Source organism: Pararge aegeria, chromosome 16, assembly GCF_905163445.1.
Source record: "Pararge aegeria chromosome 16, ilParAegt1.1, whole genome shotgun sequence".
NCBI lineage: Eukaryota > Metazoa > Arthropoda > Insecta > Lepidoptera > Nymphalidae > Pararge > Pararge aegeria.
The window spans coordinates 14,836,908-14,853,151 of NC_053195.1; the positions used below are offsets into that span (position 1 = coordinate 14,836,908).

Consider the following 16,244-nt stretch of genomic DNA (forward strand, 5'->3'; position numbering starts at 1 on the left):
ATGATAGTTATGTGACCAGCTGTAGGACGTTAATAGACTGCGAATGATAAGATGCAGATATCCATAGATTTAAATTTAACTAATTTTTTTTGGCTTAATTAAAAAATACGCCAGAGCCTGTATAATAAAATCTCATGTTATCACTGATCAAAGGCGATAAAAGATCTCTATTCAACACGGAATGTATTAAAATGTACGTAGAGGCTTATTTTATAACGAGTTCCGTTCATTGACACCAATCAACTTTGATTCAAAGAGGTTATTTCTCACTCGAATACGGAAGTTCTTTTAATTACCCCTTCATGCTAAAAGAACTGAACCCATTTTAACGACATTAAGAATTATGATCATAGAATAAGTATGGGTTAATTTATGACTTGCTTCAACGGGAAAGGAACATATCGTGAGGAAACATGCACGCTTTAGTTCTTCATAATGTTCTTAAAGGTGTGTGGAGTCCACTGATCAACACTGGGCCAGCGTGGTCGACTACGGCCTTCACCCCTTCTCATCGTGGGAACACTGGCCCACTGCAGAGTACGGGTCTCCCGTGCTCTGTAGTGTTGCCCAAATTCAGTCTTGGTCTTGCAGTCTTGGTCTTGTTCTTGCGTTTTTGCAAGACCAAGACCAAGAACAAGACCGCGTATTTTTAGCAAGACCAAGACCAAGACTGACCGTGCAAGACTTGAGCAAGAACAAGACATAGCCTGCAAGACTCTTGCGTCTTGCAGCTAGGACTTAGCGCTATTTCACGGAGTAGTTAGGTGTAACAGTTCGGTGTATAGGTAGGTAGGTACGCTTAGGAATTCTATGAGACGCAAAAAACTATATCAAAGAATATGAAAAACTGGACCTATGCGCATTACGACTAATACCATAAACATAGCGAATAAAAAAATATCTATTAAAATCAAACTGAGTGCATGCATAGTTATGTTTTAACCATCGGCACTTTGATAATGCGGCATCAAAGGTTTTGTACTTACTTCTCAAAGAAATTTGCCGCTTTTCGGAAGTACATGGTTATGATACACGCGCCGGCGGCTTCTTTTGAAATCTAAAACAATCGTTGCCGCCGCGCCGAAATCATAACATTTGACACTATTCATGCAAAATAATTTCGAATTTTAAGAGTACCTACAGGTGTTCCAAAGAATAAATAAGTTTCAGAGTGCTTAGAATGAAAATGAATACATTATACTGATCACGCAAGTAGATAATACTACTTGCGTGATTAGGATAAAATGGTGAGGATAGGTAGTAGATGTCATAATAATTCATTCTAGTAAGTAATTATAATATTGATTACTTATATGGTTTTAAACTAATTACTTAGGTACTATTATTGTACATTTAGTCATTATATTTCTTAAGTTTTTACAAGAAAAAATAGCAAAAAAGTGTTCGAATATCTCTGAGAGAGATGATGAGAGTAAGTATTTACTAGCTGTGCCCGCGACTTCGTCCACGAGGAATAGTAACTTTGGAGGTATAGTGACGTTCAGGATTTATTTATTTATTTTAAAACTTCTGTCATCAAACATACAAACGAACTCTTCAGCTTTATTCAAATAAATGATAAATCGTAAAACTCTTTTATTAAATTTCTTATAAGTTGAGGGTTCAATCTCTTTCTAGACAGATAAGTATTGTTCTTTAAAATACAGTCAAGTTATTGTAATTAATTTGTTTTTTTACATGTTTTAGCAAATGTAAGCTTATAAATCATAAATGTTTATTAAGAAACAGTTACTTCCATGGAAAACGACATATAGGTCAGTTGATTTTTCGAATTTCTTATCAAATCTTCAGTTATTTATTAATCTGCTTGATCTTTACTATGGCTATGTTAATTCAAGCTCACAATGTTCCAATTCTAATACGTTTTTCTAAGATTTAAAGTAAACTTTAATAAATAGTAATAGACTAATAGGTAATTGCAAGACTTGCAAGACTCTTGCTGCAAGACCAAGACCAAGACCAAGACTGGGAGCGCAAGACCAAGACCAAGACCAGGTGTATTGGCGCAAGACCAAGACCAAGACTGGCTAAGTCTCGTCTTGTTCTTGCATTTGGGCAACACTAGTGCTCTGTAGTGGGCCGTTTATTGGCTGATGTGATTATGATGATGATTTTTTATACAATCTTTTCATTACTTTTCAGTCTTAAGTTTGTTTTAAAAACAGAAATAAATACAAATAAAATTAAAAAAAACTTGAATATCGTTCTCTTTTATTTTTGTTATTCTCATGATCGTGTAACAATCAATTACCAGTTTAACGATACAATAGAAAAAAACTTATGGGTTACCGTCACTGATGACCTCGACATGCTCGTGACGTAATGCGCCAGAGTACCGATTCTTACTTAGTAAAACCGGCAGATGCCGGTATGGCAACCCAAATCAGTTTCTACGCGTTATCGTACCGTAACGCTAAATCGCTTGGCAGCACGAAGCCTCCCACTACGCCTGACCACAGATTCTAATTAAAAAAAATGGTTTTTCACGAAGGCCTATCACAGGCACTTACGAAGCGTTAATACATATTTGTTTTCATAATTGTGAGGTAATAGTGATAACTACGTTTATTAATTTAAACCTAAAGCTAGGTGGGTTTCGATCGCGCCCTGTTCTAACAAGAGCCAAACTTAAACGGGTTATTTTTTTTTTGCTTTCACCATCTCAAACTCAATTAATATTTAGCAGAAAATTTACGAAAATTATGAATTCTAAAATTGCCCTGCCCTGGGGACCGAACCCTCCACTCCACTTATAAAGAGACCACGTAGCTCACTACTGTGCCTAAGAGTTCCTCAAAAGGTAAAAAGAAACGGAAACCTGTAAAATAAAACTTAACGCACAAGTTTATTTTACGCGAGTTCCGGACGTTGACACCAATAAACCTCGATTCAAAGAGGCTATCTCCCGCTCGAATGCGGAAGTAAATGGGACTTATAAATAAAAGCCGTGATTTTTGCTATCCCCAACACCTGTACTGTTTTTTGATGCTAAAAGTTTTTAGGCTGTAATTTCTTATCGACGATTTTGTGTTTTATTTGGACGCACCAACGTTTGAAATTACGAGTCGAATTTTTTTTGCATTTTTGTAGTTCGCTTCTTGAGGAAGGCTATTTAATACCACGCTAGGACCCTTAACAGCCGACCGAAAAGAGAAAAAGGGGGAGAGAACGCTAAGCGAAAGCAAGTAACATTGCCAAAGCGGTAGGTAAAGTAGAGTTGATATGGGAAGGAAATACTTTATACAGATGCAGACGTCGAAAACCGCTAGTAAAAAAAGAATTATTCCTACAAATTATTAGTAAATAAAAAAAATACGCAATAATGTCCACATAAATATTATTTAGATTTTTTATTCCAAAATTTTAATATATAACCAATGAGAAACATAACTAAAAATGTGTGCGTGTACTAGTGTACACACGTAAAAAGTGAAACTCCTTAAAGACCTTATTTGTCGAAAAATGATCTACTGCAACTTTACAGAAACTGGTTAAATAAAATTAAATCAGATAAAGTGTAACAAAAGGCTTTTATTATCATGAACATGAATACAAATAATACAATTTTGTCATTTTACTTTATTACTACTAAGATTATTACAGCTTTAATTTAATTGTAACATTATTATTATGGCTTATGGTAACTGAAATATGAAATATAAAATAAATAAAAAAATATACTACGACAATACACACACTGCCATCTAGCCCTAAAGTAAGCTTGTTTTATGCTTACTAAGATGACTGAAGAATATTTTTATGAATAGGTAATATAAATAAAATACTTATAATATACATATAAACACCCAGACACTGAAAAACACTTATGTTTATCACACAAACATTTTCCCGTTGTGGGAATCGAACCCACGGCCTTGGACTCAGAAAGCAGGGTCGCTGCCCTCTGCGCCAGTCGGCCGTCAAATATTGTTTACATTCCATAAAAGCTCCAGCAATTTTAGTGCCGGATCTTGTTGTTAATGTTTGAGGACTTTTTTTTAATAATATATAATATTCAAATAATCTTTCAAAAATTCAACTAGCTTCAAAGATTTTTCTGATGCAGATCGGTTTTTTATCATTATTGCAACCGAGTAAAGAGGCACGAAGAGGGAGGAGGAAGAAAAAAATTAATAATATCGTCAAACTTCTGATTTGGAGATATATAAAGTGCAACAATCAAAATATTCATCCTATTTTTCATTTGGCATTGAGCCATACATAAGTCAGGAGAAAGAACAGAACAATCTATCGATGAAGTTACAATGTTAACAACATCATTAGTATTATGATATATGCTTACGTCTTCAGCCATTTAAATTTTGCAATGCATTTGAAGTTCGAATAAACTCGAATCAACCGTGGTTGGGACAAGAAAAAGACGGCGCGTAACGAAAAAATGTGACGCGTAACTGAAAAATGTTACACTAAATTTTTTTCCAACCCCGATAAAGAAGTTTCACTTCAAATATACCTACATTGCCGAAAACACGTTACGCGTTAAATTAAAATATTATGTTATCCGCATTGGTATTTCTGGTTATTTTTTCATAAATGGCTGCACTGACGCATCGACGAAATATCGAGAATAAGTGTTAGCGACATTCCAGTATTACATATAGTATTTTAATTAGAGAGAACTATTTTTAAAAAGGCGTGCTGGTATGGTTTATGGTCACATGAATTGAATTCACATGAATTTAAAAAAGTTACGACCCAAACCTTGTATTCGAGTGGTTATGGTAGTTCTAATATTTCTATTTACTTATTTAAAACATACGCTTGTTTAAATTCATAAATTTCAAGTAGGCTCATTATAAGCATTATTCAAACATCAATTCTGTCCGTTTTGTAGTGACTGTTGTGACATCATATAGGATAGTTTTAAGCCGTAGTCTAACTTCACACGCATTTGAGAACTTTCAGGTTTCCTGAACTTTTTTTATCACAGTGATATATTTTAATTGCTTGAGTTAAAACACAAAACACAATATTCACATTATTTTAAAATGTAAATTGTTTGTAAAATGTAAATTGTTTATATTAGAAAAGAACAACTGCTGAGTTTCTTGCCGGCTTCTTCTCGGTAGAATCTGCCTTCCGAACCGGTGGTAGAGTCACTACACACAGACGGACTTGACATTTCAAAAGCGCTTACATTAGGCCTACTTGAAATAAATGCATTTTGAATTTTGAACAGATTAAAAACAAATATCAGCTAATCAAGTCCGATAACTTGCAATGTTTCTAACGATCTCTCTGTCATGTTTATATACATACACAGTGGCGTGCATAGAGGGTATGCACAGGGTATGCAGATGATATAAAATGACAAAAATCTCCAGTACGAGATATAAAAATGTAAGCATAACAACATTTTAACAATTTTCGAAACCGAGGATGCTCCGGTTTCGGAGCGAAACGTGCGTATAGGGTACATTGCCGAAGATCTGTTTGGTGTGGAGTATAAGGATTGAAGAAATTATATATGATACCATACAGATTCTGCTTTACGCGGAGTATAGCAAATTAAGCTTAATTTTCATAATATATCAAGGATTTCAGCTAAGTAACTTCTATCCTTTACATTTTATAACTAATACTGGAGATTTTCTTCACTTTATATCATCTGCATACCCTGTGCATACCCTCTATGCACGCCACTGTACATATATAGGCTTTATGTAGCGAAGTAAAACTATCTTATAACGAGAAAACACCCCCGAGCCCTATCCAGGGACGCGAAGTAAAGTAATTGAATTTATAACTAGCACACAATATAGTCTGCCCCGGACAATTTATATTTCGGCTAGTTCGTTGAACTTCACAGTTGTATCGTGAAAAATACTATAATAATCGTGAGTAGTAGTAGGGATTTTTGTGACAGCTCCGTCCGCGGAAATACTGCCGCCAAGCAGCATTTTTGTGTTCCTGTCTGAAGGGCTGAGGTTCGGCGTAATTAAGGGCACACGAGGTTTAACACCTACGCCTAAGGTTGATGGACGCATGGCGGCCCGTTGCAGGAGGTATTCCTTGTATGACTTGCGAAATGCTGCTTTATTTATAGGCGATGATTTTGCACGTGGGCCCTCGGCACTTAATATCACGTGGGCCGCCTGTTTGGTCCGACAATTAAAAAAAAAAAAAAAAAATTACTTTATTTATTACTCTCTTGATGTTTTTTTTTTAAACTTGTTGTTAGGATTGCACTGGATTGCAATATCGGTAGTTATTGTTACTTTACTACATTACTTCGGAACAATTATAAATGAATTAATTTTTAATCAACACACACATAGTAAATTTGTTCCCATAAACATAACAAGAACATTAGTAACATATTAGTAACTAATAAAAAGAAATGTGTTTTGCCGTTTTGTAGTGGCGGCGGTTTTGTATTTAATAATTTTAACATAGTTTATAGTATGTTACTGGTCATATTCAGGGACTTTTGAAAAAAATTTTAACCCGCCATTTTGTACCGATTTTCATCGAGCATAAAGAAATAAATAACGTCAAACTTATAGCACCCCGTCCTTCTTGCGACGGGGATTAAAAAAAGGACGCGAAGCGTCCTAGAAGCAACTGAGAAATGAATCTTCAAAAGAGTCATCGTCGTCTTTTTCATCCTTCTGTCCACGGGCATATGGAGAGTTCATTGGTGAAAGGGGGTTTAGAGCTGGCTTCAAGCTGCTCCAAAACGGGATGTAAGATTCTACGCCTTGAATATTCCAAATCCAACAATGTCCACCAATCCGCAATAGGCCAGCGTGGTGGACAACGGCCTTAGCCCCTACTCATTGTGGGAGGCCGTCCCGTGACCTGTAGTGGGCCCGTAATGGGTTTATATTACGATGACGATGATATTCCAAATTGAGGTTTAAACAATATAATATTTTTATTAAAACTAGGTACTTCTCAGCGAAGCAAAGATATGCTATTTTTGAAACTAGTTTAACGGTGAATTAAAATCATTTTACTAGTTCCCAAGTTTTGACACGTAAGTACCTAGAGTGATTTTAAAATCACTGTTTGTTATTTAGAAATTACTCATAGATGCCTTAGTTTTGTTTCTTTGATAAGCGGTGATGGCGCATTGGGTAGGAGCTCGACTCGACTTTCGGGGGGCCGAGTTCAAATCCCAGCACGCACCTTTAACTTTTCTAAGTTATGTGCTTTTCATTGGTGAAGAAATACATCTTCAGGAAACCTGCATACCTGAGATTTCTACATAATGTTCTCAAAGGTGTGTGGAGTCCGCCAATCTGCACTGGACCAGCGTGGTGGAATACGGCTTTAACCCCTTCTAATTGTGGGAGGAGACCCGTGCTCTTTAGTGGGCCGGTAATGGGTTGTTGTAATGACGCTGATACCATCAGTTCAATTTATTTGCTATATATACAACTCTTTACTGCAAACTCAATCAATATGATATGATAATAATAAAAATAAAACAGAGTAGTAGCTTTACCTTGACATTTAAGCTTGCAAAGTTGGTCTAATCTCTGAAGCGATCACTTACAGACGACCTTTAGCGAGAAGAATTTCTAAGGAACGGGTTAGTACGGCGATCTAATTTAGGACTCTATATTGGTATTTCAAAATATTCTTTTTGCATTTTTTACATTTTTGACGACCTCCTTGGCGTAACAGTGAGGGGTTTTTGAGTTGGAGGTCTCGTGTTCGAACTTATAATTTCTGAATTTTCTCTAGTCTGGCGTCGGTCGTGGCTAGTTACCACCGCATCGACAAAGACGCGCCTCTAAGCGATTAATCGTTCCGGTGTAAAACCAGATTATTTATATGGGTTTAGTATAACTGCCATCCATCTTAGACTCAATCATCCCTTACCTGATTGCAGTCAAGGGCTAACTTGTAGTGGAATAAAAACATAAAAAAAACCTGGCGGTAAATTATATCGTTTCGTATTAAGTTGGCATTAACGGTTGGCATTACCTATTAAGCACTTAATTAATACGAAATTAACGCGATTAGGCCGCCTTATCGCATTATGTCTGCAATAGTTTAAATCCCTTATAGTATGTTTGACGTGTCTGACTGTGACATTATAGCTGCCGACGCCTGAACCGATTTTTTACTTGTTATTTTGTATGAAAGACGGCCGTTTGGCAGCGACCCTACTTTCTGAGTCCAAGGCCGTGTGTTCGATTCCCACTACTGGAATGGGGTGTTTATATGTATATTTTAAGTTTTTATGTATATTATTCATAAAAATATTCATCAGTCATCTTAGTTCCCATAATACAAGCAAAGCTTACTTTGGGGCTAGATGGCGATGTGTGTATTGTTTTAGTATATTTATTTATTTAAGATCAATTAGTCAGGAGTGTTCTTATCTATAATAGGTAAAAGATGGCCGCCGCGACAAATTTCAAATTCCAGATGGCTGCCACCACAAAATGGCGTATTATTTTTTTTCACAGCACCCTCATTATGGGTGTCAAATGAAAGTTGTATCTAATTTTGACTTCGGCGGCAGGAGAGCCGTAGCTTACTGGAAAAGCGCTAACGCGATTGCCAGAGACTCGCAAGTTCAAATTCGTCGGTTCCGAAATTTTTATATGCACTTTAAAATTTATCAAGTTGATATTTTCTCTGTCCAATAGCTGTCGCTGTGAGCCGCTGGAGGCAATGACCCAGGATCGTGTGTTGTGGAACTCCGTACAAAAGACCTATGTACATTGGACGTGAATTGGTTGTTGATGATGATGATGAAATTTACTCAAAGTGTAAATACATAAAAAAAATTGGTTGTCTGTAAAGCTTGCTTACTGACGATAGTTGAACGTGACAACGTCGTAAGAAAATACTGATGGAATGGTTGCATTTTTCAAAAGAAAATTTTCATTTTATTTGTTTGATAGATATTATCGTTGCTATAAACAATTGACACCACATACACTTTTCACTGCACTTCATCCTTGCCGAAAACATATTATTGTGTAGAAGCTGTCCACGCGGACGCATCGCTCACTCAAGTAGGAGAGAGACAGATGTCGAACGCGAAGGCCGACTGTGCCTCTTTGTCGCTCGTTCCGCGCTCTCGCTTGTACTTCAAGCCTTGAATGGAACGCCTCAGAGCGAGGTAACGCCGCATACGTCATGTTTTTTCTTGCGTGCAGCCGGCTCCATCGAATTATAAGACGTTGTCACGTCAAAAATACTTTATTTATTTAACTAATAAAAGGAGAATGCCGGACGTAGTATGGTATTTGGTTTCACATAGTACTTGTTAGAAGCCTTCATGGAATTTATCTAAATTTATAGGGTTTAATAATTACAGTACATTACCAAAAACATTAAAACTCTAGTTCGCCGGATTTTAGAGTTACAAGCAAATGAAGTTTGTGAATTATGGTTATTTTTGACACATGCGCTTATTGTACCTACCTATTGATGGCACTGTTCAAAATTCGTTTTTTATTGTTTTTACATACACAAGTGACGTACCTCTTTTGATTTTATTGTGTGTAGATATAAACAAGATGACGGGAATAAAAGAAGCGCTAATTTATTTCATTAAAAGATTTTTCATCCGTCGAAGTTGAGCTTGGGATTCTAGAGGTTTTTATTTAAAAATAAAAACTTAATTTTTGATACCAATTTGAATGAGGCAACAAACGAAACCGTGTTCCGGCATTCTCCTTTATAAAATTAACATTTTAATTTTTTTTTTAATTACAAATAGATGGCTATTTGTCACATAGGTAGCAGCGCATTACCGTTCACCCAAGTATCCTACTAACCAGGTTACTACTAAGGAGCAAACTAACCTACATAAGTTAGCATAATCAGGTAGCCATCCAATTTGCCATTGTCATTTTATTTCGTGCCAGGGTACGTTTGTGGAGGATCAAGTTTAATAATTCAGGCAGTGAACCGGCGTACGGCGGCGCTTTTAGACCGAGCCTCCTTTAATATTCCATTTCAATTTGTTTGTGTTATCGTTAACTCGGTTTGACTTGGAATAATTTGCGGAATATTAAACATGACAAAGTGTAATAAATAAAGATTAAGGCTAATCGCAGACTGCGTCGGGACTGCCGCACGCCGCGAGAATGCAACCGCCGCCGTCTTACATGTTGGCCACGGGACAACTCGCGTCGCACGCATTTTTCGTGCAATGTGAATAGAAGCATGTGAGAATTGATTAGTATATTTCCATACATATTTTTCACTCACTACGTTTAACGTACTCTAAGAGGCACGAGGGTTGACTACGCCAATTTCCTAACTCAGAGCTGGAATCAAGAAACTATTTGACAGAAAAAAATCGCTGGATGCATCGCGCGATATTTTGCGTTGTATATAGGAATGTCCTACTTCTTCTTACCTTTAATTTTTCGCTTCCTCTTTAAACATAACACCTGCAAATTTATTAATTCTAAAGTTCATTGCAGAATGCTTCAAAAGCCGCAGGAAAATATCGTGTGAAGTGAACGTAGCATAAGATATGCACGCTTGAAACACTGTAACCTCATAGTAAAATAAAAATTATGAATCTTTTCACAATGGGCAAATAGCTCCGTCCGCGTTTCATTAGTTTGTTTTAAATTCCGCGAGAAATTTATCTCCATTTTTCCGGGATAAAAAGTGGCATATATGTTTATTGAAGTTTCTCTCTATCTCCATTCCAAATTTAAATCCATCCAAACTTTCCTATTTATAGTATAAATAGTAACGGATAGCCAACACTACAAAAAAGTATATTGTATTTCATTACGATAAAAGTCATTTAAACATAAACTGCAATAGAGTCCTTTAGCAGAGTATGTAGATATGGTAAAGTTTCAATAAGATAATATATCAAGCAGCATATATACGGGTTCGCCCGCTCTCAGACGCGAGACATCGTAAAGCAAGTGGGTATCTCGTAACATGGGCGTATCCAGCTTCTGGTCTAGGGGGGGCAAGTGAGTTGCTGCCCACCCCTGCCCCACCCTGGGTACGCTCATGTGAGTCGTAACTCAGTCAGCATAAATAAAAGGTTTACGGCAAACGCGCAATATTAGAAATATCTTTGTCACAAGCTGCAGGTTAATTTATTATTAATGCTCATCGAACAGACTTGACCTGTATTATAGTATCTACTTATTATGGTGTGTCACTTACTATTCAGGCCTGAGATAAATTAAATGACGGACGATTGGTTGTATACCTCATTTATTTATTCTACAACAAGTGCAGTACATAAATACTTATAATATACAGATAAACACCCAGACACTAAAAAAAACATCATGTTCATCACACAAACAAAATTCCAGTTGTGGGAATCGAACCCAAGGCCTTGGTCGCAGAAAGCAGGGTCGCCGCTGCCCACTGCGCCAGCTTGCTTTGTACTTAGACTAGTACTTCTCCAATTTATGAAGTTTCTTTTATTAATCGAAAATATTTTTATGAGAAATGTCCTTTGAAAGCGTTAGACATGAATCTTTTCATCCTTTATGTGACGCCGCGCCTTCACAAAACCGAGATGAAAAGAAGGATTATAGGGTCTATATTATAGACCTCTATATTATACATCTCTTATATCTTATAGACTTTATAAGATATAAGATATAAGAGATGTGCTCATTGGAGGTAAAACAGTCCTGCACTGAAAAGCACGATACAACTTTAATAATTTTCCATAAAATCAGTTTAAAATAGTTACCTACTATCACAACACAAGTTGATCCCCGCAGTTTCACACGCGTTAACTAACCAGGTAGGTAAAGGTATCCGACCTTACTCTTGTAATTAAACGTAATAATGTTTTGTACATAAACCAACTTTTTTTGTGTAAGGCAATATGTTATGCCTCAAAATGACTATTAAAAGTTGTGACATAAAATATATTATGGAATCGTGGACTTTGTTTTAGGTGGACCAAAACAGAACCAAATTTTATTCTTTACATAGTACCTATTTACCCATGACGAATCGTTTAGATAACATTTTCTTCCGCCTTGGTTTATAAACACTATAATTTCAGGCTAAAATATTATAGTTACTGAAATAAAATTTAATAAAAATATCTATTTTGTTCTTTCTATTTCACTTTAAGTTAAAAGCCTCAATCTTATTTGATAGTAAGTGATGATGAAGTCTAACCGGTTAGGGGTATATTAACCCCATCCCCGAATCGGTTTCTGAGCGACATCATCCCGGAACGCTTAATCACTTAGCGGCATGTCTTCCACGGCCGAAGCACCAGACCAGTCCACAGAATTCACAGAAAATTTAGTCATTATGAATTTCCAAATTGTCCCAGCCGGCACCGAACCTGGGACTGCGCCAGGGAAGTAGTAAAAACTTCCTCGCGATTTGATTTATACAAGCAGACGCGCAACTATACGATAGCATTGCTTTCGAACAGGCATTGTTGTTGCCAAACGCTTACTGTTAATAGAAAAAAAAACGGTGAAGTGAATGAATGAATGAGAGATTACAGAGATACAAATACAACAGCACAATAAGGTAGAACGTACAATTTGGCAGCCTTATCGCTAAATAGCGATCTCTTCCAGACAACCAAAGGCATACAAGAAAATGCTATGCGAAATTAGTAGGTGGTACAACAAATATTAGTGAAACATTAGGATTTAAAACTAAATTAACATAAAATAAAAATATAACATAGTACATAGTTAACATGACATGTTAAAGATATTAACAAAGATATAATACATATTCCATATATATATGCAACATATAAACAAGTGTGAAGTGATGTGCAAGACAAGCTTTAGATAGATATTTAACAGTGAATGTAATCGATTGTAGCTAATCATCGTCATATCAACCCATTACCGGCCCACTACAGGGCACGGAGAAGGGGTTAAAGGCCGTATTCCACCACGCTGGCCCAGTGCGGATTGGTGGACCCCGCACGCCTTTGAGAACATTATAGAGGACTCTCAGACATGCAGGTTTCCTCACTATGTTTTCCTTCAACGTTGAACCAAGTGATATTTTAATTGCTTAAAACGCACATAGCTTTGAAAAGTTAGAGGTGCGTGCAGAAAGTCGAACTCTGCCCTCCGAAAGTGAAGTCGAAATCCTACCCACTGGGCTATCAGCGCTTCAATAAAATTATAATTCAATACAAAGCTTCAATTGTAACAAATAATCGACACTAAATGGAAAATATTATCCGCACCGCCGCACGTACCTACGCGTACGGCAATATTTATGAGGCCTACGACTGCGGCTAAGCGGAGCGCATCTAACAAATAGCTGAACCGCTGTATATTACGCTTAGGTAAATGACGCTTTATATTAAATCTGTTAGGAGGCTCCGGCCGGGGCTAGTTATCACCCTACCGATAATAACGTGCCGCCAAGCGAATCAGCGGCCGTAGAAGTTACTATGTTGAATAGAAACCGATTAGGTGTGCGTGTTTAATATATCTGACATACCCTTAACAGGTTTCATCATCATCATCATATCAACCCATTACCGGCCCACTACAGGGCACCGGTCTCCCCCCACAATGAGGAAGGGTTAACGCTGTAGTCCACCACGCTGGCCCAGTAGGCCCACGGATTGGTGTACTCCACACACCTCTGAGAACATTACGGGGAACTCTTAGGTTTGCAGGTCAGGATATTTAAACTGCTTGAATTAAAAACGTTTTTCTGTGTCTGGGTGTTATAAGTAATTATGTGTATCATATTCATAGAAATATTCATCAGCTATCTTAGTACCCATAACACAAGCTACGCTTATTTTGGGGCTAGGAGGCGATGTGTGTAATGTCGTAGTATATTTAATAATTAAAAAAAAAAAAAAAAATTTACTATTTCCATTTTTTTTTAAGTCACAATTAAAGCTACATAATAGTAATGCCTTAATTTCAATCTGTCTATGTATGTTCCGAGGGCGAGGGCTGGTTATCCTTAACACAGATAAAATCTAGCTAGGATAGCCAGTTCGTCAACTCATTATATGTGCAATTATGATGAAAGAAATAAAAGATATTATTATGATAACTCCGAAAGTTAGTGGTTCGTGCCGGGGCTCGAACTTGGTCACTAGGCGACCGCCGCTTCTTCCGGTTATAGCATATCATATTTAATTGCTTACAACGCATATAGCTCCGAAAAGTTACAGCTGCGTGCAGGGAAGCGAAGTCGGTGCCCATAAAAGGTAGGCTGATGTTCTTACCAATATCACCGCTTCTTAGCAGTGGCGTGCCAATGGTTCTTGAAAAAAGGCAAGAAAATGGCATGAAATGGAAAAACTTCCTCCTTTACCAGTTACATTTAAAAAAAAGTAGGGTAGGCAGTGCTTTTGTGCACGTATTAAGTGCACGCTATTGCTTTCAAGCAATATATTTTTTTTTTATCAAAAAAGCGAAAGGATTAGATATACACCTGCATGCCGTAGTTGTTATTCATTGAACGCTTAAAACGGCAGGTATTCATTTATTTATTAAAGGAACACCAACAGCTTGCTCACAATACATATTAAAGGAAACATTACAAATATTTTGTTTATAATCAGTGTGACTAGCCACTTAAAGGTGTGCATTTAATACAAAATGACAGTTATTAACACTAGAAACTATAATAAAAATACAGGTAGGCGATATTAACACTACAAACTATAATAAAAACACAGGTAGGCAGGTATGTAACAGATACACATACCTGCCTACCTCTATTTAGGATAACACTCACCGTGGTTAAGCCTGAACTTGAGATGCTTCTCCATAACAGATGGTGCCACCAGGATCGAGATCTCGTCGAGGGAGAGCGCCGCGCCAGCGGAACACCGGTCGTCGGGACAGGATACCTCGTACGCGCCATTGCAGACTTCGAACTCCACGTACGCTTTCATGCACTGCAAAGAAAATTTACATCGTAATTATCTTTATCATCATTGAGAGCCGCGCAGCAGGCAGCGACCCTGCTTTCTGAGTCCAAGGCCGTGGGTTCGATTCCCAGAACTAGAAAATGTTTGTGTGATGAACATAAATGTTTTTCAGTGTCTGGGTGTTTATATGTAAATTATAAGTATTTATGTATATTATTAGTAAAATATTCAGTCATCTTAGTACCCAATATAACACAAGCTACGCTTACTTTGGGGCTATATGGCTATGTGTGTATTTATTCGTGTGCGTAGTATATTTATTCATTATTTATCATCGTCAAGACTAAAATGGATCTCATTCGTATTATTTTCAAGCTCAAATTTGCCTGGCTTTTGAAAGAACGTTTTGTAAAACAAAAATCAGAAGTACTGGATTTGCGACTCTAAAATCGGGTATATTAGGTCCATTTTATTCTGAAGATACCGAGTTTAATGCTCGAAAACAACTCCCCGATTGCCAGCGAGCAAATCTTGTACTAACGCTACATGTTTCCTCACGATGTGTTCCTGCACGATCAAAGAAAGTGATATTTGAATGCTTAAAACGCACATAACTCCGCAAAGTTTAAGATTGAGATTGCCAGGGGGGCAGTCATAACCACAAGGCTATCCACCGACATGCCAAAATGTATAAAACTTTCAGCGCTGATAAGGCCCTGTTCACGAAAATGAACAGTTAAGCTAAACTTGCTATAATCCGCGACATAAGTACCAAATCTTTACGATGCTTTTTCTCAATTCTACGAAAACCATACATTTCTTCCAAAAATACGCTCTCTACGGATAAATTAAGGAGCGTGTGTATAATATAAGTCAGAATAATGTAACAACCTCAAACACTCGCATAAATATAGGTCTAACTTTTCAAAATCATGTTGATTCGCGTAAAGCTGAATCTCGAATGGTGATTTAACTGTAATCGTCTTCTTGTTAACTTTTATTTCAACACTTAAGTGAATGCGTCAGTGCCACCATCTCTGGTTAAATTAAAACCCACAAATGATGTCGATAAAAATATGCACTAACTCATAGCACATTACAATGTTACAGAAGTTAGACTGATGCTAATCAATTTCTTGATAAATGTGTTTGCCTCGTATGTGCTGATTGTAATGTAAATAGCGATTAAACGAGGAAAACCAATAATTCCATTAGGGTTACATAAATCCATGTAAATAAAACGATCACGTCGCTTGATACGTAGTAATTAGTAAACAGATTTATCTGATTGTGTGTCGTGTTGTTTATGGCTGTAAAGATGAGCGCTCACAAGAAGGCGAATCTATACTATACCAATTTTATAAAGCTGAAGAGTTTATTTGGATGAACGCACTAATCT

General features: G+C 36.9%; 1 protein-coding gene across 2 annotated transcripts in view; it reads right to left on the reverse strand.

Annotated features, from left to right (window-relative positions):
* LOC120630342 (probable E3 ubiquitin-protein ligase RNF144A) overlaps positions 1-16,244 on the reverse strand; it is a 145,785-nt gene that overhangs the window by 24,930 nt on the left and 104,611 nt on the right. For both annotated transcript variants that reach the window (XM_039899540.1, XM_039899541.1), the window contains one exon: positions 14,710-14,872. In XM_039899540.1, the coding sequence (XP_039755474.1) occupies positions 14,710-14,872 (163 nt within the window). The remainder of the gene's footprint in view (positions 1-14,709; positions 14,873-16,244) is intronic.